The sequence below is a fragment of the Adiantum capillus-veneris genome, chromosome 4 (assembly GCF_014529385.1).
Source record: "Adiantum capillus-veneris isolate H3 chromosome 4, ASM1452938v2, whole genome shotgun sequence".
NCBI classification, from domain to species: domain Eukaryota; kingdom Viridiplantae; phylum Streptophyta; class Polypodiopsida; order Polypodiales; family Pteridaceae; genus Adiantum; species Adiantum capillus-veneris.
In genome coordinates, this window is record NC_140934.1 from 118033728 (window position 1) to 118060083 (window position 26356).

The window sequence follows — 26356 nt, forward strand, 5'->3', positions numbered from 1 at the left end:
GCAATCAACATGTCATCAACATACAACATTAGGATGATGAATTTCCCATCTCCCAAATTCTCCGTGTAGACGCAGTGATCCGAGTTGCATCTTGTGAATCCATGATCCAACATCCATCGATCAAACTTCAAGTACCATTGTCTTGATGCTTGCTTTAAACCATACAAGCTCTTCTTTAATCTGCAAACCATTTTCTCCTTACCTTTAACTTCATACCCCTTTGGTTGAAGCATGTAGATTTCCTCCTCTAAGTCACCGTGAGGGAATGCTGTATTTACATCCATTTGCTCGAGATTTAGATCATGAGCAGCCACAAGGCTTAAGACAAGCCTAATTGAGTTCATTTTTACAACAGGAGAAAATATTTCATTGAAGTCAATACCTTTCTTTTGAGAAAAACCTTTTACCACAAGTCTAGACTTGTACCTTTTCTTCCCACCTTCTTCTTCCTTTAGCTTGTACACCCATTTGTTTTGAAGTGCCCGCTTACCTTTAGGCAACTCAACCAACTCCCATGTTTGGTTGCGATGTAGTGAGTCCATCTCCACTTGCATGCTCTTCGTCCATTCTTCTTTGGATTCATGTTGCATAGCTTCTTCATATGATTCCGGCTCTCCAGAATCTGAGATCAAGAGATGGTTGAAGGAAGGAACAAACCTTTCTGGAGGTCTACTTGCTCTTGTAGATCTTCGGGGAATAAGTTGAGGCTCCTCATTTGTTTGACGTTGTTGCACATTGTCACCGTTTGCAGTCCTTGAGTCTTCACCGTCCTCAAGCTCCATGTACTCATCACCTGTTTCTTTTGTTTGTTTTCTTTCCAAGTAATCTTTGTACATATTTTTTTCGTTAAAAATTACATCCCTACTCCTTAAGATTTTACCATCTTCTGGATTCCATAGGCGATACCCAAAGTCTCCTTCTCCATAGCCAATGAAGAAACACTTTTTGGACTTTGCATCTAACTTTGATCTTAGGCTTCTATCTATGTGCATGAAAGCCTCACACCCAAACACTTTGAGAAATGCATAATTCACCGGTTTACCTGTCCATGCCTCTTCTGGAACTCCCCCATCCAATGCCGTTGAGGGTGACCGATTGATTAAGTACACAGACGTACTTACAGCTTCCGCCCAAAGCTCAAGCGGTAGGCCTGCATGTAGCCGCATGCTTCGTGCTCGTTCCATGATTGTCCTGTTCATCCTTTCCGAAATCCCATTTTGTTGAGGTGTCCTTGGGGTTGTCCTTTGCCTCCGAATGCCATTGCTAGCACAAAAGCTTTCAAAAGCTTGGCTGCAATATTCGCCTCCATTGTCGGATCTGAGGCATTTAACCTTGGTACCTGTTTCATTCTCCACAAAGGCTTTCCACCTTTGAAATATGGAAAATACATCGGATTTATTCTTCATGACATAAACCCATGTTTTTCTAGTTGCATCGTCTATGAATGTTACATAGTACAATGAGCCACCAAGTGATGGTGTACTTGCAGGACCCCAAACATCAGAATGAACCAACTCAAGTTTTTTATTTTTTCTTTCATTTCCTGATTTTTGAAATTTTACCCTCTTTTGTTTACCATAAACACAATCTTCACAGAACTTTAAGTCCACTTCTTTCAAACCTGGTAGAAGCTTCTTTGTTTGAAGGATTTGCATTCCTTTGGCACTCATATGCCCAAGTCGGTAGTGCCACACCGCACTGTCAACTTCTGTAGTTGCTGCACAAGCTGAAGGTTGCGTGCTAACAGTACATAAGTAAAGTGTACCGACTTTTTCACCCTTGGCAACCACCAAAGATCCCTTTGAGATCTTCCACCGTTTGTTTCCGAATGCAATGTTGTGACCTTCATCATCCAATTGTCCTGTAGAGATCAAATTTTTGCGAAGAGAAGGAACATGCCTAACATCTTTAAGCTTCCATTCATTTCCATTAGCAGTTTTGACAGAAACTGTACCTTTGCCGACAATCTCACAAGCTTCATCATCTCCCAAGTATACATACCCAAAATTACCTTTGGTGTAGTCTTGGAAATGTTGCTTGTGTGGTGTCGCATGGAATGAAGCCCCAGAATCTACTATCCAGGAATTAGACACATTGTCTAATGAGAGAATTAGAGCATCTTGCTCTACTTTACCTGCCACATTGGCCTCCGATGTTGGCTTGTTGTCTTGAGACTCTGTCTCCTTCTTCTTCTTGGACCAGCAATCCTTCTTGACGTGTCCCTTCTTGCCGCAATTCCAACATTCAAGAACTGACTTTGTGCGTGATTTGCTCCGCCTTGAGCGATCACGACCCTTTTGGTTTTTGAACCTCTCCTTAAGCCTTCCTCTTGTTTCCACTGATAGTGCAGCATTTGATGATTCTCCTGTGCTTCTCCTTCGCATTTCCTCGCTTAGGAGAACACCCACAACATCATCAAACTTAAGAGTATTTGTGCCAGAGATAGAATTACTTACAGCCATCACAAGGCTGTCCCAACTATCCGGTAGAGATGATAGTATAAGGAGAGCTCGCACTTCGTCATCGAAATTGATTTTCACTGATCGAAGTTGACTTATGTATGTGTTAAAGTCATTTAGGTGTTCTGCAACTGAACCATTCTCTGCCATCTTTAGATTGAACAAGCGCTTCATAAGAAATACCTTATTGGATGCCGATGGTTTCTCGTAGAAGTCATCAAGTGACTTCATCAAGTCCTCCGTGGTCTTCATCTCGGAAACATTGAAGGCCACCGTTGACGCCAAGCTTAACCGGATTGTTTCCAGTGTCTTTCGATCAAGGACAATCCATGCTTCATCTGCCATTGTTGCGGGCTTCTTCGCAAGACCGCCTAGTGGCAAATAGAGGTCCTTCTGGTAGAGATAGTCTTCAATCTACATCTTCCAATGTTGGTAGTTTTTGCCGTTGAACTTCTCAATCTTGAGCTTCCCTTCCTCCGCCATAACTCCCACTCAATTCAAGGAATCCTTTCCTTGAGATAATTTAGCTACGAACAAACCTTGCTCTGATACCAGTTGTTAGGAAATAAGACGTAGCTAAATAGATAATTGATTAGATTACTTAATGGAGAGAGATAGATTTACATACACGAGATTATAGAGTAGAGAGAGAGAGAGAGAGTACACACGATATACGTGGTTCACCCAATGTGGGCTACGTCCACGGGAAAGCAGCCACTCAATGGCTTTAGTACTTCAAAACAAGAAGTAGTTTACAAAGGGATTATATCCTTAATGGAGCTCCCGCCTTGCTTCACTCTCACCACCTCACACTCACCTTGTTGCATCAACTTCACACTATGAAATGTGTGTAGAAATGGCCTCCTTTTATAGGCCAAAAGGGCTGCCCTCTCTTATGAGAGACAGCCATGTGTAGCCGCCCTTGTGCGAATAAGTCCAAATCGGACCCTCCAATCCGCCCATGTGCGGCCGCCCTTGAGAAGACAAGTCCGCTTTTGAATTCGGCCACCGGCCATTGAATTCGGCCACCGGCCACCGGCCATTGACTTCCGACCACCGGCCACCGGCCATTGACTTCCGACCACCGGCTATCGGCCATTGACTACCGGCCACCGGCCAACCGACCGGTTGTTTTCCGATCACTTTCCGGCCGCCGTCCAGCCATAATATTCCGGCGAAAAAAAAAAGTCTCGGGGGCCTCCGCCCTGGAGGCCTTTAAAGTTGCCCCTGATTCTTGTCCATGAAAATTTTGGTTTCCGGTGAGTGATTTTCCTTCACGCACGATGGCTTCTCCTCATAATGGGGGCCTTACAAATGTGCGATTTTACCACAGAAAATTACAAGGGTAAATCAGGCTCCATACTTAAGAAGTCTCCCACTTGGAGACTGATCTCCAAACCAAACCGATGACTGCTTTCCATTATGGCTTCTTATCCTTGAATGCCGATTCAAGATGAGCAAAAGCTCAACTTCTCCTTGTTGACCACCTTTGTAAACATGTCTGCAGGATTTTCACTTGTATGCACCTTTCCTAGCTTTAGTTGTCCCTCTTCCAAAAGAGTGCGTATGAAGTGATATCTCACCTCAATGTGCTTTGTCCTTGAATGAAAGGCTGAGTTCTTCGCAAGATGGATAGCGCTTTGGCTATCACTGTACAAGACACAATTGTCTTGTTTGAATCCAAGCTCTTCTAAGAATCTGTGAAGCCACAGAATTTCTTTGCTTGCCTCCGTCATTGCTACATACTCTGCTTCCGTGGTAGAAAGTGAAACCACTTTCTGCAGCTTTGAAGCCCAGCTTACTGCTGTGCCTCCAACCGTGAACACATAGCCAGTAGTGCTCCTTCGAGTATCTTTGTCACCTGCCATATCTGCATCAGCATACCCTTCTAGAAAAATATCAGTTCCTCCAAAATACAAAGCATTTGTTGTTGTCCCTTTTAGATACCTAAGTATCCACTTCACACCTTGCCAATGCTCTTTACCTGAGTTGTCCATGAACCTACTCACAACTCCCACTGCATGTGCAATGTCTGGCCTTGTCCAGACCATAGCATACATTAGAGAACCTACCGCTGCAGCATATGGAACTTTAGACATATAGGCTATCTCCTCTTGTGTCTTTGGACACATATCCTTCATTAGTTTAAAATGAACAGCCAAAGGTGTAGAAACTGGTTTTGCATTTTGCATTGCAAACCTTTCTAGTACCTTCTTGATGTAATCTTCTTGAGATAGCTTTATTGTCTTCTTCGTCCTGTCCCTTGATATTTTCATACCAAGTATCCTCTTTGCAGCACCTAAATCTTTCATTGAAAAAGATTTGGACAGCTCCTCTTTGAGGTCTTTGATGTCCTGCATGTTAGCACTTGCAATCAACATGTCATCAACATACAACATTAGGATGATGAATTTCCCATCTCCCAAATTCTCCGTGTAGACGCAGTGATCCGAGTTGCATCTTGTGAATCCATGATCCAACATCCATCGATCAAACTTCAAGTACCATTGTCTTGATGCTTGCTTTAAACCATACAAGCTCTTCTTTAATCTGCAAACCATTTTCTCCTTACCTTTAACTTCATACCCCTTTGGTTGAAGCATGTAGATTTCCTCCTCTAAGTCACCGTGAGGGAATGCTGTATTTACATCCATTTGCTCGAGATTTAGATCATGAGCAGCCACAAGGCTTAAGACAAGCCTAATTGAGTTCATTTTTACAACAGGAGAAAATATTTCATTGAAGTCAATACCTTTCTTTTGAGAAAAACCTTTTACCACAAGCCTAGACTTGTACCTTTTCTTCCCACCTTCTTCTTCCTTTAGCTTGTACACCCATTTGTTTTGAAGTGCCCGCTTACCTTTAGGCAACTCAACCAACTCCCATGTTTGGTTGCGATGTAGTGAGTCCATCTCCACTTGCATGCTCTTCGTCCATTCTTCTTTGGATTCATGTTGCATAGCTTCTTCATATGATTCCGGCTCTCCAGAATCTGAGATCAAGAGATGGTTGAAGGAAGGAACAAACCTTTCTGGAGGTCTACTTGCTCTTGTAGATCTTCGGGGAATAAGTTGAGGCTCCTCATTTGTTTGACGTTGTTGCACATTGTCACCGTTTGCAGTCCTTGAGTCTTCACCGTCCTCAAGCTCCATGTACTCATCACCTGTTTCTTTTGTTTGTTTTCTTTCCAAGTAATCTTTGTACATATTTTTTTCGTTAAAAATTACATCCCTACTCCTTAAGATTTTACCATCTTCTGGATTCCATAGGCGATACCCAAAGTCTCCTTCTCCATAGCCAATGAAGAAACACTTTTTGGACTTTGCATCTAACTTTGATCTTAGGCTTCTATCTATGTGCATGAAAGCCTCACACCCAAACACTTTGAGAAATGCATAATTCACCGGTTTACCTGTCCATGCCTCTTCTGGAACTCCCCCATCCAATGCCGTTGAGGGTGACCGATTGATTAAGTACACAGACGTACTTACAGCTTCCGCCCAAAGCTCAAGCGGTAGGCCTGCATGTAGCCGCATGCTTCGTGCTCGTTCCATGATTGTCCTGTTCATCCTTTCCGAAATCCCATTTTGTTGAGGTGTCCTTGGGGTTGTCCTTTGCCTCCGAATGCCATTGCTAGCACAAAAGCTTTCAAAAGCTTGGCTGCAATATTCGCCTCCATTGTCGGATCTGAGACATTTAACCTTGGTACCTGTTTCATTCTCCACAAAGGCTTTCCACCTTTGAAATATGGAAAATACATCGGATTTATTCTTCATGACATAAACCCATGTTTTTCTAGTTGCATCGTCTATGAATGTTACATAGTACAATGAGCCACCAAGTGATGGTGTACTTGCAGGACCCCAAACATCAGAATGAACCAACTCAAGTTTTTTATTTTTTCTTTCATTTCCTGATTTTTGAAATTTTACCCTCTTTTGTTTACCATAAACACAATCTTCACAGAACTTTAAGTCCACTTCTTTCAAACCTGGTAGAAGCTTCTTTGTTTGAAGGATTTGCATTCCTTTGGCACTCATATGCCCAAGTCGGTAGTGCCACACCGCACTGTCAACTTCTGTAGTTGCTGCACAAGCTGAAGGTTGCGTGCTAACAGTACATAAGTAAAGTGTACCGACTTTTTCACCCTTGGCAACCACCAAAGATCCCTTTGAGATCTTCCACCGTTTGTTTCCGAATGCAATGTTGTGACTTTCATCATCCAATTGTCCTGTAGAGAGCAAATTTTTGCGAAGAGAAGGAACATGCTTAACATCATTAAGCTTCCATTCATTTCCATTAGCAGTTTTGACAGAAACTGTACCTTTGCCGACAATCTCACAAGCTTCATCATCTCCCAAGTATACATACCCAAAATTACCTTTGGTGTAGTCTTGGAAATGTTGCTTGTGTGGTGTCGCATGGAATGAAGCCCCAGAATCTACTATCCAGGAATTAGACACATTGTCTAATGAGAGAATTAGAGCATCTTGCTCTACTTTACCTGCCACATTGGCCTCCGATGTTGGCTTGTTGTCTTGAGACTCTGTCTCCTTCTTCTTCTTGGACCAGCAATCCTTCTTAACGTGTCCCTTCTTGCCGCAGTTCCAACATTCAAGAACTGACTTTGTGCGTGATTTGCTCCGCCTTGAGCGATCACGACCCTTTTGGTTTTTGAACCTCTCCTTAAGCCTTCCTCTTGTTTCCACTGATAGTGCAGCATTTGATGATTCTCCTGTGCTTCTCCTTCGCATTTCCTCGCTTAGGAGAACACCCACAACATCATCAAACTTAAGAGTATTTGTGCCAGAGATAGAATTACTTACAGCCATCACAAGGCTGTCCCAACTATCCGGTAGAGATGATAGTATAAGGAGAGCTCGCACTTCGTCATCGAAATTGATTTTCACTGATCGAAGTTGACTTATGTTTGTGTTAAAGTCATTTAGGTGTTCTGCAACTGAACCATTCTCTGCCATCTTTAGATTGAACAAGCGCTTCATAAGAAATACCTTATTGGATGCCGATGGTTTCTCGTAGAAGTCATCAAGTGACTTCATCAAGTCCTCCGTGGTCTTCATCTCGGAAACATTGAAGGCCACCGTTGACGCCAAGCTTAACCGGATTGTTTCCAGTGTCTTTCGATCAAGGACAATCCATGCTTCATCTGCCATTGTTGCGGGCTTCTTCGCAAGACCGCCTAGTGGCAAATAGAGGTCTTTCTGGTAAAGATAGTCTCCAATCTACATCTTCCAATGTTGGTAGTTTTTGTCGTTGAACTTCTCAATCTTGAGCTTCCCTTCCTCCGCCATAACTCCCACTCAATTCAAGGAATCCTTTCCTTGAGATAATTTAGCTACGAGCAAACCTTGCTCTGATACCAATTGTTAGGAAATAAGACGTAGCTAAATAGATAATTGATTAGATTACTTAATGGAGAGAGATAGATTTACATACACGAGATTATAGAGTAGAGAGAGAGAGAGAGAGTACACACGATATACGTGGTTCACCCAATGTGGGCTACGTCCACGGGAAAGCAGCCACTCAATGGCTTTAGTACTTCAAAACAAGAAGTAGTTTACAAAGGGATTATATTCTTAATGGAGCTCCCGCCTTGCTTCACTCTCACCACCTCACACTCACCTTGTTGCATCAACTTCACACTATGAAATGTGTGTAGAAATGGCCTCCTTTTATAGGCCAAAAGGGCTGCCCTCTCTTATGAGAGGCAGCCATGTGTAGCCACCCTTGTGCGAATAAGTCCAAATCGGACCCTCCAATCCGCCCATGTGTGGCCGCCCTTGAGAAGACAAGTCCGCTTTTGAATTCGGCCACCGGCCATTGAATTCGGCCACCGACCACCGGCCATTGACTTCCGACCACCGGCCACCGACCATTGACTTCCGACCACCGGCTATCGGCCATTGACTACCGGCCACCGGCCAACCGACCAGTTGTTTTCCGACCACTTTCCGGCCGCCGTCCAGCCATAATATTCCGGCGAAAAAAAAAAGTCTCAGGGGCCTCCGCCCCCGAGGCCTTTAAAGTTGCCCCTGATTTTTGTCCATGAAAATTTTGGTTTCCGGTGAGTGATTTTTCTTCACGCACGATGGCTTCTCCTCATAATGGGAGCCTTACAAATGTGCGATTTTACCACAGAAAATTACAAGGGTAAATCAGGCTCCATACTTGGGGTTTTTCTACAAGGAGCCTATTTTCTAATTTATGCCATCTATCCTTCTAGTGTCGATGCAGCAATATCGTTGCTTTAGATTTGTTGCACATATTTATTTGTTCGTCGCTGTGGTACTCATTGTCAACAACCACCTTTCCTCGCAACCTCTCTATGTTGCTTTATTGCTTTCAATCCACTAAAATTTTGATAGAGCTTCATGAATCCACATTACTAGTAATTCTTTGTTATGCAGTACACATGTTGGGGTCTTGTTATACAATCTCACTCCCACAGTATGCAAATTATGATAAGACATGTAAAGTAAAACTTTCCATTGTTGGAGTTACATGTGGATCAACCATTGGATTCTCTCAAGATATTCTAAAATATTTTTCCATTTTCAATCAAAGTCTATGCCAGGCAACGTTCATGATACACTATACAAATGGTCTCCGAAGTTCAATTTTTACAACGCTATATGATGTCTTCCTACATGGAGTATACACCACATTAACCTAGGAATGATCAGTTTCAACTTCAATATTGTATCATCTACAAGTGCCTTGATAATGAGGTTCTTGCAGAGAAAAGTTTAACACCGGTTCAATATGTTGATCTTACAAGTCGACTTTTAACCAATAGAGATCTAAATAAGAGCAACAAGAGTTGCCATGCTGCAGAGATACTTGTTATTTTAGTTTAGTGAAAAAAGACCAGAGAAAAATTCCTTATATATTTAATTTGAGCTTCGTCTTTAGGTTCCTTCGCAATAATTCATTTTCGTTTACACAATTGCTCAACCCTTTTTTGAAAATTGATACATGTCGCACTAAAAATTCATCCCCATTGCTTTGGAGTAGCCCCTTGGTCTTCCTCGTATGTCCATTACATTGGTATAGCAACCTAATGTTTGCCTAAACGAGATGTATGAGTTGCATGCCTTGATGATTTTCGACATGATGTCATGATCTTTCCTCTCTTAAGTCATCAAATTCTTCGAGTCCAGCATGAGTCCTAAGTCGTTGTATGATAACTCCTCCCTACGAAGCATTGGTATTGGTCTCTTTATGTCAAGTATCTTCTTAGTTTCAAACATTGTAAAAAGATGTCCCATCTTCTTTCTCCCAAGGGAGAAGGTGTGGTGTGTAGGGTTAATCCGTCAAAGGGTGTAGTGTGAACATCCCTTTGTAACTATCTATTGCTATTATAAGGAGCAACCTTGCTAAGTGCAAGGCAAGCTATTCTTGGTCTAATCTTTCTCCTGCCAACGAGCACATTACAATATATCCCCGACATTGTTTAGGTAAAGGATTCTTTTTCCTGCAACGAGCACAATACAATATATCCCCGACATTGTTTAGGTGAATCCTTCGGAGCGTCGTTTGCATGAGGAACAAAGAAGCAACAAAAAGTCATTATGCAAAATTTGGATTCACAAAAGAGTCCTTTAAAAAATTTGACTTTACCTCTCTCTACCAAAACGAACGCATAGATAAATTTTTGCAAACAAACTCTAAAGTTGACAGAGGTTTGACAATTAGAATGTCCTCTTCAAGCTCTATCTACTGATATATAACACGCCATAATATTTCTTATATGTTAAAAGATTTTTTTTAATTCACCTATGATATGACAACTCTGTCGAAATTTAAGTGAATAAAAAAAAATCTTTTAAAATATGAAAAATCTCATAACGTGCTATATATCAGTAGATAGAGCTTGAAGAAGATATTCTAACTGTCAAACTTCCGTCAATTTTAAAATTTGTTTACAAAAATTTATCCATACGTCCGTTTTAATAAAGAGAGATAAATTCAAACTCCTTAAAAAGTTCCTTTATGCCCAAATTTTGTTTAATGGCTTGACCAATGTCCATGTCATTTACAATGTGCAATTTAAAGCCCTTTTGTATTCTATTTTTAAAAAATTTTGCACCCTTCATAATATTAATTCTAGTGAGAAATTTTATTTCGATCTGTCGTTGCATTAATATACAAGGGGGCTAGTGTCTCTTCCATAGGCCTAATCCTATTGTCATCTCGTAGCGAAATGACCAAGACCTCAACACTCTAAAGTAAAGCGTACGCATGAGTGGTACTAGTTTTCTGCAAAAAAACTAAGTAGAAACTTTACTTAAAGATGGGGTCTGATTAGCCAAATGAGTGCTCAATACGTGATGGGTCTTGATACGTCATTGGCACTCACACACTGAAGTATGAAGAAAAAGAGGGGAGTGCGAAGATGTAGGTAGCCGAGACGGGGCCTAGGCGGAAGGTGTCTGCGCAGAAGACACCATCCCCCTTTCGGTTGACATAGCCTGGGAAATTGCTCATGTCAAAAGCCTTCAACTGCTTGAGCAGGAATCCCGCCTCAGCAGCTGCACCCTGCAAGTTCCACGCCGTGTAAGGGTGTCGTCCCACGTGGTGCGTGATGTGGACCTCCCCTCCCTCCCTCAGCAATGACTTAGCGTTTGGAAAGAACTTACGCAGTAGCTCCTTATTCGCTCTGCAGGATTATATTGATCAGCAGGTACAACGTTGAATTAGCTCATGTCAGCCTGTGTATGTGTGTGTGTGAGTGAGTGTGTGTGTGTGTGTGTGAGAGAGAGAGAGAGAGAGAGAGAAGCTTACGCGATTCTTGCCGGGCTTGTCTCATTGACACCCACTGCAAAGCCTGCGTGCGGAAAATTGAAGATAATGCGATCGAAGCGTCGTGTTATGAAGCGCTCATCGGCAGCCATGCGGGTGGCATCCACACCATGCACAAGCTCGACTCCTGCGCGCCTCAAAAACTCAAGGGTGCTCTCGCAGTTAGGGTAGCACATCAGCAGCTTCGCTGCAGCATTCAACCAAGCACAATTAGTACGATAAATTAGCAATTGTACATTTTCTCCTCTACTTTCGCCATCTTTTGACTTCTATGATTACAGGAGAAGACATTAATCCCAATATTGTTCTGCGTTGTGCACTCATACCTCGGGAATCTAGAGATGTGGCTACCATATTAGTCGCAGCTGAACCAAAAGCCGTCGCCATAGCCTTTGAGAAAGAGAAGTCTCCTTCTCCCACAAGCAGTATTCTCTGCTTGCTGTTGTACAAATGTATTTTCTTAGGCTCCTGAACTGCGACAGCGTCGTCCCTATTTGCAGAATGAGCAGCAGCTATGGGTGCTGTCGCCAAAGCCTTTGAGGAAGAGAAGTCACCTTCTCCCACAGGCAGTATTCTCTGCTTGCTGTTGTACAGATGTATTTTCGTCGGCTCCTGAACTGCGATAGCGTCGTCCCTATTTGCAGAATTAGTAGCAGCTATGGGTGCTGTCGCCAAAGCCTTCGAGGAAGAGAAGTCACCTTCTCCCACAAGCAGTATTCTCTGCTTGCTGTTGTACAGATTTATTTCATTCGGCTCCTGAACTGCGATAGCGTCGTCCCTATTTGCAGAATGAGCAGCAGCTATGGGTGCTGTCGCCAAAGCCTTTGAGGAAGAGAAGTCACCTTCTCCCACAAGCAATATTCTCTGCTTGCTGTTGTACAGATTTATTTTCTTCGGCTCCTGAACTGCGATAGCGTCGTCCCTATTTACAGAATGAGCAGCAGCTACGGGTGTTGTCGCCAAAGTCTTTGAGGAAGAGAAGTCACCTTCTCCCACAAGCAGTATTTTCTGCTTGCTGTTGTACAGATGTGGCTCTTGATCTGAAGCAGCGTCGTCTCCACTCGTAGAACTCGCGCCTGTCACTGCACTAATTTCCCGTAAAATGGCCCTCAGAAGTGCTCCCAATATCTCTGAAATAGGCGCCATTGTCTTCTGGCGAGACTTAACTGGAGGCCACTGCTCGTTCACCTGGTTATGGCGTCGTCAAAATGCTCCTTTGTGACCAATTTAATAATATAGCCCGGCGCCTGCTACACGCTCGATTCACGCTTGCTACAGTTACTGCACGCTCGCCGGCGCTCCTTAAAGTTTGACATCTAAACGGATCCACATTGGGATTTCATCTCGACGAATCCACCGGGTGACTTTTTCCTGTACAAAAGTAAACTAGAATAAAAGAAGTAAAATCGGATCACCTAGCATCTCGTGCACCCAGCTCTCGGCCGTGGATCCCACGATGGGGATGGGGTCTTCATTGAAGACCCCATGTTCACACATGATGGGATCAATGCGTAGGAATTGGGGCACCGAATGGGAGGCCATTGTGCGCATCCATGTGTCCCAATTCGTAACTTCAGACACATTTTGTAAACTAGGACATGGTGATTGACGTGGATGAGCTCAAGGCACTATAAGACAAAAAGTGAAGGACTGCTAGCATTGTCGAGGATTAACAAAAGAAAATAAAAAGAGAAACAAATGTGTGAGCGACAATAGCGACTACAAAGGACGCGATAGTGGTCCAACAACAATGTGTGGTGATAGTCGTGGATATATATCCATGACTATTATTGCGCCACCTATCGCTAGTAATACCACGTATATTGCCGCTACATGGGTTTTCAAAAATAAAGATAATAAACTTTGAAATTACATGTCACACCTTATTAGCATAATTCGAATTAAACACAAAAGAATAATACTTAAATTCAATTACAAATAAAACCAAATTAAATAAGTTTTATATACAAATCACGAGTGTTTATTGTGCCATATTTGCACTTATAAAAGAGGACTACAAAAAAATATTTATCAATCTGAGTCCTCCTGTTCATCGTCCTAAGGTACATAAGTTTGATCACTTCAACTCTACAATAACCAAAACCAAATTAGATAATTCAATAAAACCGCTTGTAGACATCCGATTGCTGAGTCTACATGCCCCTAAGAGATATGATGGCTTTCCAATAACCATTGCTAAGTTTCGAACATTGTGTCTCTCTCTCTCTCTCTCTCTCTCTCGATACTTGACCATCTCTCTAAAAGGACAAATTAGAGTGATATTTCCTAAGATAAAAATAACCACAAAAGTTTTACAAGCTAAAACATCTTCTATACAGAACTTGCACAACTAAAAATTACTTACATATTTATGTTTCCAATCTCCTTTGCCTCCCGAGCCATAGTGCATAGAAGTTTGCTTGGCTCGAGCTTTGAGCTGTTGATTGTGGAATGAGCCCATTACTGCTTCTTCACCCCTTTTCATGCATAGCCCACTCCCACTGTGTATCTGACATGTTGCCTTCACGATAGCTCCTCTTTGGATTTGCGACCTGCTTGGCCATGGTGTGCCGTACACTTGATTGTTTGTTTTGCAAAAAAAATTGATATACTTCTCCAACCATTGCATCGAGAAATACTCACTGGAAGCGTTCAAAAATCAAGTATTCAACGTTTCCTAGACATAGCGTGCATGATCGGACAATTGGTCTTTGAATTTAATAAAATAATTCTATACATCGAGTATATAAGAAACTGCAGGTGGAGTCAAAATGCCCTATGCTCTACCATACGCAGTGCGAAAAATTGACCTTACCACCATACTTGACCCTATAGTAGCATCTATGCATATCATGGGACCATTAGTATCCTCATCCACTACATGTGGCTGGAGCGGCAAGGTGACCCCATCCCCCCTCCACCACCAAAACATGCATCTCAACATGAGCCCCCACCTCTCCGCCTGTCACGGTGATCGCTACCTTGATATGAATGCCATTGCACCTATGGACTATCTAAAGATAAATGAAACCTAAATCCATTGCTTGGACTTACCTCCTCAAGATTCGAGTCCACTAGAGGCGACGTTCAACCTAGATGGGACCCCATCTAGGACATGAACCAAGCTACCAACCAAAGGAAGAATGCGAGACTTTCTCCCCAGTAGGTGGTCTCTTGTCCGATATCTATAAGAGATTAGTTTGTAACTATTAGAACCTAACATCCATCTAATCTCCCTATACTTAATCTACGCACCTCTCTATGTCTACACCCAATCTACACCGCTTGTCTATCCTCTACACCTAATCTTCACACCTCTATCTCTTTATATAAGGTAGACATATATAGAGAGATATATACATACATACACATATACACTCACTGGGATTTAATAATCATGTATCACGAAGGTCTTAACCTGGGGCGGTCACTTTTTAGAATGTGTATGATATCACGTGAGTTAACCGGAGAGGATTATTACAAGACCAAAATGTATAAAAATGTATACATACAGAGGGGGGTGGGGATTTTTAAAATAGGCTCACAGTGTAAGTATAGTATGTATATTGGGGTATTATTAATTACCTCTTGAACGCACGTGATATAGGGATCTTTTGATAAGTGACTGCCCCGGGGATCTTAACCAGTATCAAAATGATGGCAGGAAGTACCAAACTTTGGTACTGTAGCCAATACCAAAAGGGTCCTAACCAGTACCAAAGTGATGCCCGGAAGTACCAAACTTTGAAACTGTAGCCAACTTTCCATAATCACAAGACTATGGATCCAAGCTGCAACCCTAGGCCACCAAAATACAAGTATGAACAGCAGGGTCTCCAATTACTAATTGTCTCTTAAGACTTCCCCCTAACCAGAACCACTACAAGAGGCTATTCATATTAGCGACGCTCACACAGTGATGCTCAAAAAAAAAAATCCTGGCGTCGCTATGAGCGTCGCAAATTTCTTTGTAAATTTGCGACGCTCCTAGCGACGCCGGCTGGGCTAAAAAATAAACCGAGCGCGCCCAAAAACTCAGATCTCAGATCTGAGTTTTTCGGCGCCCTCAAGCAAGGAGCAGGTAACGCTCTCCCTCACTCACTCTCTCTCTCTCTCTCTCTCTCTCTCTCTCTCTCTCTCTCTCTCTCTCTCTCTTTTTCTTCTCCACACACACACACACACACGAGGAGAGGAAGGAGAGCCAGGTATGCTCCTTCCCTCTCCTCATTCTTATGTTCCCTTCCTCTCTTTCTCTCTCCCTCTCTCTCTCTCTCACACACACACATACACACACACACATAGTGTTTTTGAGAGAGAGAGAGAGAGAGAGAGAGAGAGAGTACAAACAAAAACAAAAACGCACACACACATACATAAACAAAGAATGCACACACACATTGAGAGAGAAAAAGAGAGAGAGAGCATGCATAAACAAAAAACGCACGCATTGAGAGAGGAAAAGAGAGAGAGAACATGCATAAACAAAAAACGCACACATTGAGAGAGGAAAAGAGAGAGAAAACATGCATACGATCCAAAAAAACGCACACACATTGAGAGAGAAAGAGAGAGAAACTAATTTAACGTCGTAGGAAACTAATTAAAATTAAAAGACCTAAAGATCTAGCCGACGAGGAGTTGAACTCAAGACCTATTATTCAAGAGGGAAATGGCATAATCAATCTATCATACTTGGCATGGGTGATAGAAAGGTTATACCATTTATCTCTTTTTATTGGCACACGCGCACACACACAAGAAGAAGAGAGTTATAACGTCGTAGGAAACTATCTTAAAAGACGTTAAAGATTAAGTTATATGTAGACTTACATTAAATTAGATTTAGGTTTATTTTTAACTAGATTTACGTTTATTTACGCTAGATTTAGATTTACGTTATATTAGATTAGATTTAGGTCTCCATAGACTACGATGCCTGCATGAAGCGGGTGAAGAAAGCCCTCAATGGAATATAGGGTATTGCTGCCTTCACTCATGGTGGGCTCCGTCGATCCAAAAGTACTGGTGAAATGTCTTCAGAAGATAGGGAAGAAGGTGGATCTTCAGAGCGGCAAGAGTCACTACATCCCCGACACAATGACCATCTAGACAACCTCTAGTCATTCAACAGCAACTTCAAAGTTAGTAACAAGAGCAAGAACGGTCTAAAGGGCCAATTGCTGTCGTCAGATGTGGATGGAGATGAGGCAATGTCACCGCCGGAAGTTAACTCTCACATCTTTAGTGATGAGAATGCCAACTCTTGCTGAGTTATGTGAAAAATTATGTGTTAAATCAGTTTTAAGGTTCTTATAATCCCTGTTAGTTTAGTTCTTTGTTTTTAATATAACATAATTTACGTTAGATTTAGATTTATGTTATATTAGATTAAACTTAGGTTTATTTAGGTTTACCCACACACACACACACACACACACAAAAGAAGAGAGTTTTAACGTCGTAGGAAACTATCCCAAAAGACGTTAAAGATTAGGTTAGATGTAGACTTACGTTAAATTAGATTTAGGTTTATTTTTAGTTAGATTTACGTTTATTTAGATTTACGCTTATTTACGTTAGATCGAGTCCACGCAAGAATTACTTACGGTTTAGGGTTTGGAGTTAGACGAACAGTGAAAAGATCTACTGTGAAAAGATGTTAAGATGCTGTGAAGTGCTACAGCTAGAGAAGAGGCAAAGGGGTTTTCTCCACTACATGCAGTATCATGTAGACGTGGGTGTGTAGATTTCTTGTACCCACAAATATAGGTATTGACCAATAAAGACAAGATTATAACCCGGTGGTTCTGATCTTCGTGCACCTCTAGACCGAGGTGTGCGGGGATTGGACATGACTAGAGGATGTGAGGTAAAGAGAGAGAGAGAGAGAGAGAGAGATAAGACGAAGAATTCCAATAGAATATTAAATTTTTTGTCCAGGTTATAAGTTTTTTATCCTCATTATGAGTAGCGACGAGGATGTGGGACCGTCCAACCAAAACACCTATCTCTCAACGAGGGTCTTATGTCCTTGTAATCAATGCAAGCATACTGTGCGACGGATTTTGCCAGGGAAGCTCGAAATTTGCGCTTAGGCCTGGCTATGGATGGCGTAAATCCATTTGGTCAAAGATCAACATCTTACAGTGTATGGCCCGTTGTCATCGTCAACTACAACATTCCCCCGTGGTTGACTACGAAGAAGGGGCACCTATGGCTAAGCTTGATTGTGCCAGGGCGATATAAAGTGGGGAATATGGATGTGTATCTTCGTCCACTATTGGAAGAGCTACAACAATTGTGGATTGGCATAGAGGTGGTGGATACAGAGCATGTGTCACATCGCGCATCATCACGCGTTCCTACTCCATCCGCATCTCCCTCTCTTTCGGAGCATTCGGCACGCTCCGAAGCTTCGGCGTCGACGAGACGAGCTTCACACTCGTCTAGACACCGGCGCTCTAGTGGTGGCGGTGGCGGTTGTTGTGGGGATTCCGTCATCGATGCCTCCACACCGCCTCGTGTTCGACGAGGCTCTTTACCCTCCCCTTCTTTGCCCGCCCCCACACCAGCCACAGCATCGCCATCTACGCCAGGTTTTGCACGGCTGACTGTTCCTAGAAGCTACACACCTCTACCTACTCCGCCAGGAGCCACCCCACTCGACACTCCTCGCTTCGGGGCCCAAACGCCGGTGGAGACACCTGACGTCCGTACCCCCATCGACACGCCGCTAGAGACCCCTGCCGGGACACCCAGGTTCACGCGTCACTGGTCAGAGGGCTTGTCTTACTCCATCGACTTCAGCGGCGGCATCATCATAGATAATGACGGCAAGAAGGTGATCTCGCGCATGCGTGGTCTTTGCTCTCAGCTGTTTAGACACTACATACTAAACAAATGGAGTGAAGTACCAAGTGATTTAAAAAACAGAGTCATCAGCATACTTCATGATGAGTTTCCCGTTCCAACACGGGATCAGCGCTTCAATGAAGACCTGATGAAGATTCGAATGCGCGAATACTGCAAACACAAGCGTTCCGAAGTGCAAAAAGCAATCAAGAATGGGTGAAACATGCCAGATTGGCTGGCCAAAGAAGATTGGAAGAATACGAAGAAAGCAGCGCTAGAGAATCCCGACAAGTGGAAGCAACAAAAGGATGCAGCCAGAGCGCGAGTAGAGATAGGGAGCTCGCACCACTTGGGGAGCGGTGGATGGGCATCATTTGAGGCCGATTTTGTAAGTGTTTTCACATTGCTCTTTATGTTCAATAGTTTAGGGTTTATGAGTTTTTTAATTCTAACATAATGAAATCTTTGTATGTTTTGACAGTGGTCGATGACAGGACGTGATCCCACACCGTACGAGCGCGAGTACGCAGGCAGGAAGGGCTTAAACGCCTTGATAGACATTCTCAGTTCTCGCGGCGGCATGGTTAGTATTAGGGTTTACTCTTTTTTATTTTTTGTATTGTTTTATAAATGTCGTTATATGTTTATACTTACTGAAAGCTGTATTATTGTCTTTTTTTGCAGAATCCGACAGATACGTCGCTTGGACGCGATGAGACGTCTCACTAGACGACGTCAGTTTAGCCGTAGCTAGATAGCATTAGTTTAGGGTTTCTCATAGCTTATGTATCATGAGACGGATTTTATACATCTTTTTGAACCATGTATATTATTACATTTGTCACCGCAGTTCCTTTTGCCAATCAATTCTTTATGCCTATGATGTTGTACAATTGTCATTATTACATTTGCCAATCAATTCATTTTGCCTATGATGTGTACAATTGTCAATTTTGCAAACAATGCGTCTTGTGGGTGACTATTTTGGGTCTATTATCTACCCTTGCACTTTTTTTAAAAAGTGAATCAAGTACAATATGGTTGATGGGTGGCAGGGCATTCAATGCCCTGCCACCAAAAAAAAATTCTCTCGGGCGTCGCTATAAGCGTCGCTATTTATGGCTCTGTAGCGTCGCTATGAGCGTCGCTATAGTCTTCTGTGTAAACGTCGCTATAACCGTCGCTATATAGCGATGCTTATAGCGACGCCTATAGCGACGCTCTCGTAGCGACGGTTTTAGCGACGCCGGGGGTTATAAAAACCCAGTGTATTTCCGTCGCTAACAGCGTCACAAGAGCACACAACCTCTTGTAGTGAACTAAAACAGTACTAACCAGTACCGAAAGGGTGCTAACCAGTACCAAAATAATGACAAGAAGTACCAAAATTTGGTACTTTAGCCAACTTTGCATAATCACAAGACCATGGATCCAAGCTACAACTTTAGGCTACCAAAAGTTGGTATTGTGAGTACCAAATCAGGTACTGTGTAACACCCAGATACACACAGTACTGGTACTTACTGATACCATTGTCTTAACATTAATGTCAGGGATCTTAAAAAAGATGCTTTTATACTAGAAACTACTAGACAATACACAAAAAAAATACAGTACAGTTCAAGCTCCAAGACAGTGTACAAAAATAGTGGGTTTCCATTATATATGTGCACGCCACGATACAAATTTGGTTCAAGTACCGAAGTTCAGGAATCTCCATTACATTTTATGTGACATGATACACAAGTTCACCAAGTACAACACTTAAGGAATCTCCTAGGTCAGGGGGATCTAATCTGTAAGAGTACCCCTCCATCTGTACCTCTTTTTCACAGCATCTTCAACTTCAGGATCCGCACTCCCGTCAGTACTGTCCACTTTTGCATCCTCCACTACCACTTCCTTTTTGGCATCCTCGGGCCCGTCCCCCTTCATTACATTGCCTACCTTTTCCTTTTCTGCCTCTTCCCCCTTCCTGGCCTCCCCGTCACCCCCTTTCTTTGCATCCTCTGCACATTTGTCATCCCTGGCTTCCACCCCCCTCTTGGCCTCCCCCTCAACCCCCTTCTTGTCCTCCTCCCCATAGTGGCCTTTTCTCTTGCACCTTCCCTTTGCCTGTTCTCGTCCTGGATATTGACTTGATTCTTAAGCCCCTTGGCAGCAGCATCTGATCCATCCAGCTCCACTATGTGAAGCACTTTACCTCTGACATTGTCTTTATTCCTTTTAGCATCTTTGTCCTCTAGTCACTGTTTTCTTTGTTGTCCCGCATGGTATCACAATGATGTCCCTTCTCAGTCCCTTTCCCTTCCACACCACCATGCTTTAAATCCCGAAGAACATCCCTTATCTGTGCAGTATCCTCATCCTCCTCCCATGCATGACTTGCAACAGATTTTGTGGCATGTGGTCCATCCTTGACTGCCTCTCCATTTTTCCCACTGGTCCTAGCCACTACAGCATCCTCTTTCTCTGCAAAAACAGAGAAAGACAACACATACATACAAACAACCTCACATTCAGTGCAGGTAAGCATATGATTTGCAGAACACACCCATACTTACTCTTCACACCACGATGCCCACCGACCCAAGACTTTGCCACCTCGGGGATCACCATTTTACAACTAGGTTTGCCACAATGATCCCTGCTTAGTAGCAAAGCACTGAAGCAAAGGGGGTGATACTGATGTCGACACTCAAGCATAAAGGTTCTACAACTCTTGCAGACTCTAAGAGCTCACCACATGCAACACAGATCCCAAACACATGGATCATCTCCCACGAATCAACAACTTGGGGCCTAGGATATAACATAAATCTCTTCCCGCGTTGAACATCAGCAATCATCTGCTTCACAAATAGGACATGGCCTTGTGCTTCCTTCCATGTTTCTTTCGGCATATCATACTCAGCCTGTTGTCAACAACAATATAAACAGTCCCAAATTAGAACCCAAAAGCTAGCAGACAGTACCAAAGGCATCATGCTAGCAATTAGTACCAAAATGTAGCAGACAGTACCAAGGCCATCATACTACCAATTAGTACCAAACAGTAGCAGACAGTACCAAGGCCATTATACTGCTAGTTATTACCAAAAACAAGCAGACAGTACCAAGGCCATCACCAATTAGAACCAAAAACTAGTAGACAATACCAAAGCCATCATACTACCAATTAGTACCAAGAACTAGCACACAGTACCAAAGCCATCATACTACTAATTAGTACCAGAACCTAGCAGACAATACCAAAGCCATCATACTACCAATTAGTACCAAAAACTAGCAGGTCATCAATGTAAGAAAACTACAAAAATTAGTATCAAATCATAACCAAGAGCTACCAATTAGTACCAAATTATAACCATGAGCTACCAATTAGTACCAAGTCATAACCATGAGCTACCAATTAATACCAAAAATCCAAACAACCACCAAAAAAGCATTATAAGAATCTACACTAAAACCCTAAAAGTACCAATACATTCAAAGTAGTGTCGTTACAAAAGAACCATAAACTACCAAAGGGAGTTCTAGAATAGTACCAAATGCTACCAGTTAGTACCAAAAGCATTACGAATACACCCAAGTTCACCAATAAACTACCCAAAGCAACCAAAACTACCAAAAGAACATTGTTAGATCCACTCCAGAAACTACCAAAGCATTACAAACTACCAAAATCTACCTGTAAGGGTTTAGTGGTACTAGCAATACAACCAGAACTACCAAAACTACCAAAAGAGCAGATTTATCAGACTACCAAACTACTAAAAACAACATGAGAGAAGATACCAAAACAAGAAGCTATATCCAAAAAAACCCAAAAGATACCAATATGGACAAAAAGTACCAAAATAACATAGAGAAAATTCAAAAAATCCACCTAGACCTAGCAATCTACCTAGAATATGCAATTGCCATACAGAATCAAAACCACCAAACTCTGTCAAACTAGCAAAGCAGCATTTATAGATACTAAAAAGCTGCATTGCACTACCAAAACCACTTTCTTAAGACATGATAGGAATTACTTGTTGTAGATGAACCTCCATCTCTAGCTTCAGCATGTCCTCACTGTTTCCAAGTCGATGAAGCATGCATCGACTGGCTCCCAGATCATCCTCAACCTCTTTGATGTCCTCATCATTGAAAGGGTTTTCCTGCTTTAGTTTTGCAAGCTGCACTTCATAGTGCTCTATGTCATCCTTTATCCACTTCACAAAAACATTGGAAACCTTGGCTCTCAACAATGTTTCCTTGTTCTTATGTACAGAGATGCTTTCATCTCTTTCAGCCTGTCCGATGCAGTTGCACTTTTCTGAGGCACTCTTTCAAAAATACTTTCCAATTCTATAACATAATCAGGCGACTCTACGTGAAGTTGTGGGGGGTCTACCTTTGTATAGAGGTTATTACCACTTTGTGTAAGGCGAGGCTTCTTAATAGATGACCCTAAACCGTCGTGGGAGGCACCGTTTGCCCTTTGCCAAGTTTCGACGTTCCGCTCCAACCCTCCCGGGTGGCTGGCACACATGTTAAGTACTGCCTCTCCAAACCTCACCCATGCGACTTTATGGCGTGCAGGGTCCTTTGTTGCCGCATGGCATCTCTCAAAAGTATAGCAGCGTGCAAACTTTGCAGTGATTTCCCCACAAGATGGAGAGGCTTGATATACCTTGTGGAAGAGGAACCTACAATCTTCAAGGAGTCTTGGGTGCACGTGATTCAAGCAGATCTTTGCATTCTTCTGGTAGCTTTGCTTGAACACCGTCATCTACTCATCTTGTAGGAGGTCTTCATCCCTAAGATCCTTTGCAAGCACCCCCTCCATGCTGAGACCATACTCTTCGTGAAGCTCCTCGGCTATACAACAGAACTTGGTCAAAATAGGGTATTCTTCCATTTTGTTTTTGCCTGCAATATGGAAACACAAAGCTCAAATGTTAGACATGCCCTCCGTCTAACAATCCAAAATACCTAAGCATGCTTCCTAAATGACCTTCTATTGGCAACATTTTAGTAATGTCAAACTAAAACCTACACCCTAAACAGCCCTTTGGTCACACAGATGACCTTGCTAATGCACAATTTGGTACTGACCAAATTTGAGGCTATACAGAGTTATCATTGTACAATACCAAATTTGGTACTATAAAGTACCAAATTTGGTAGTGTACAGTACCATATTTTGAACTCTTAACTTCCTCATTTTCTTAGTAAACCCTCTTGTCCTACAGGGTATGATTATAGGGATACAAGAAGACCCTTCTGCATAGATGCATAGATGAAACAATACATTCACAATTGTTAAAAAATCTCACGAGATTGTGTTTGGCTGAAGGCACATATGCTTGAGTCATGAATGCATGCAATGCAAAAAAAGGATAGAAATGCAAAGCTCCTGAGCAAGAAACAAAACATTGACCTACATGAAATGCATAGATGAAACAATACACTCGTGCAATTGTTGAAATTTCTCTTGAAATTGTGTTCGGTTCAAGGAACATATGCTTTCATGAATGCATAATGCAAGGCTCTTGGGCAAGAAACAGTACATAAACTTGCATGCAATGACGTTACAACCTTTGACATAGCTACCTCTCATGAAACAAAATCAAATCCTGTAACAGGACATGACATCGTAGAAACACCAACCTCTTGTTTTAGTTGAAGACCGATTCTCGTCCTTCACAAAAGGTGCTGTAGACTTTGCTAATTTCTTCATAGAAATTCTCCCCTTGCTAGCCCTTGTGTTCGGTGTGTTGATGCTTCGGGGAGACTTTGTGCCTTTGAGGAGAGAGGTTGCATCCATTTTACTGGGCTTCTTGCCTTTGTCAGGTGAACCCTTGGCAATAGCAGAATTCCTCGCGAGCATCCTCATTGTGGCACAATGCACAGCAAGAGACCACGCTAGCTGCACAGGGGAATTCTGAAGGTCATGCCTAAGAGCTTTGTGACAGCGTTGCGCAGTTGAGAACGACTACAAAAGGCCACTGGTACTACACAGGACACACATGGCATGTCACACGAGTTCAAACATGCTGTAACTCCAATCCATCATTGGCCCCACCCACAATGTCTCTTCAAACGGAGTGGTCACTGGATTTTTGATTTTTACTAGCTTCCCTCCGACACCATTTAATTTTAGAGGCTGAAAACGGTTCCCTTCAAAACAACCTCTTGCTTTTGTAGAAGTACCAACTAGGTACAAACAAAAAAGGTCCTTTTTTGTACCACAATTGCATGCTTTCAGCCATTTAAACAATGGTAGATACAATTGAATAAACAATGTTCTATCTTTTTAAAAGGGTAAACAATGACCACAATGCCAAAAGGTAAACAATACATCCTTTGAGTATATAATAACTAGGGTGCTAAATCAAACGTGACCGGACCAATAGACTAGACATATTTGCCTATAGACACTTAAGCATGTTTTTAATTAGGTAAACAATGATGCATCTAGTAAAGTTCTATAAACAATGCATCAAGCGAGCATTAAGTCAACTAATACAAAATCACGCAACCTTTTTAAGTACACAATGCATCTTTTCAAACAAGTAAACATTAAACCGCGGCCTATTAAAAGGTTTAATAACCATGTATCATTGGCGCAATCAATGATCGGGAGGGGATTATAATTTTGTGAGCTTCTTAGTTAGAGATTTTATTAAAACTTAAGAGATTTTTATAATTTGGGCTCAAATTTACTACTCTTTTCAAAAGATCTTCTCATGTGATGAATAGATATAGCTAGTGCATTGTAAAATAGCATTGTTGAGCTAGATTATAAGTTGTAATGTGTGTCCCTTGCGTCCAACAAATAACATATTTATAGCCTTCACATGTCATTTTCAAGGTCATGTGTGGTTGTTGATGGTGTGAACATTATTGTTCTCTTTCTCTCTCTCTCTCTCTCTCTCTCTCTCTCTCTCTCTCACACACACACACACACACACACACAAAGTTTGAGAGTCTGACTACCACATTCTACTCGAGTGCTAAGTGTTTACTCTTTTTCAAACTTTCTTCCCTCATATTTTCAACCATGACTTTGACCTATCCAATTTCTCTCCCAACCACATTGTGGGCTTTTCATTTATGACTCTCATCACCACAATCCTAGAGCATTGAGAATCACTTATTAGCCCCATACATACTAAATCACGTGTATCTTTTGTCCCGTATCTCATATAATCATATTTGACCTCTGAGGGACCTATCGATCTATCTATCTCTCGCATACATGCACATGCGCGCACACACAAATCACAAAGTAGTTGTAGGTCCTATATAGAAAGTGGATACTAGAAGCAAAAAAGAGGACACCTAAGGCTGTACACAAAGACTATGTTTCTTGATTAAGTAGTAAATTTTGATGAGTTTCTATGTATCTAGATTTTAAAAATACCATTTTTGTTTGTAGACTTATTTTGTGTAGTAAAATATAAATAGCATGTACTGGCTAGGGATGAGAGATGAGGAGAGGGGAAGAGTCTAAGATTTAGGTAACTATGATACTAATGAGAATATAAATTTCTTTGTACATTGAAATTATTATAGAAGGGATCTAAGATGCAACTTACTCCTTGGGAATCTTCCCTTTGTACATGGATCTCATTGTAAAGCTCCAAAATTTGGGTAAGGTGAGAGTGTCCCATAGAGTACTCAAGCACACATGGAAACTCATGGAAGGTGAGGCTCAAAAAATGAGTGTTATCATTTGCAAGTGGACGTTCTTAAAAGAGTTATGGAGTTCTAGGATGTGGTTGTGTGTATATGAATGACAATTTATGTTCTACATCCATAAACTTATACGGCTCTCAACACACCAAACTACTACATAGGTACATTTGAAAAATTTCACCAAAGATGCCTTCCCACCAGCCCCCTCAAATTTTAAGTGTGACTCTACTTTTCATTTTGAAGGTTTGAAGAAACTCCCCTTTTCTTTCTATACAAACTAGAAGGGTATTCAAGTATTTCTTCCAATTTCCTACAATCCTTTTGAAGGTTAGCATTTTCCTAGCTCTTCTCCAAAAGGGTAACACCCCTTGGAAGGTATTGGAGCCTTCTAATTTTGGGGCAGCTTTCCATCACGGTACCTAGTCACCATAGATGTGGTTTATTTGTCTATCCAAAACTCTTCCATGGGTGCAACAACTCCTTGCATAAATATTGCTCAGTCAAGCTCTTTGCACAGGGATGCACAC

At 42.1% G+C, this 26356-nt stretch overlaps 1 protein-coding gene across 3 annotated transcripts in view; it reads right to left on the reverse strand.

Annotated features, from left to right (window-relative positions):
* Positions 1 to 12526, reverse strand: part of LOC147459880 (uncharacterized) — a 35114-nt gene extending 22588 nt beyond the window's left edge. The window contains exons 1-3 of one of the 3 annotated variants that reach the window (XM_086511061.1): positions 11612 to 12517; positions 11268 to 11472; positions 10579 to 11142 (exon numbers count right to left, since the gene is read on the reverse strand). In XM_086511061.1, the coding sequence (XP_086367187.1) occupies positions 10839 to 11142; positions 11268 to 11472; positions 11612 to 12431 (1329 nt within the window). In that variant the 5' untranslated portion in view covers positions 12432 to 12517 and the 3' untranslated portion in view covers positions 10579 to 10838. Of the gene's footprint in view, positions 1 to 10578; positions 11143 to 11267; positions 11473 to 11611 lie in introns of those variants that run through there. The other 2 variants (XM_086511063.1, XM_086511062.1) reach the window with 2 other exon arrangements.
* Between the last annotated feature and the right edge of the window lie 13830 nt (positions 12527 to 26356).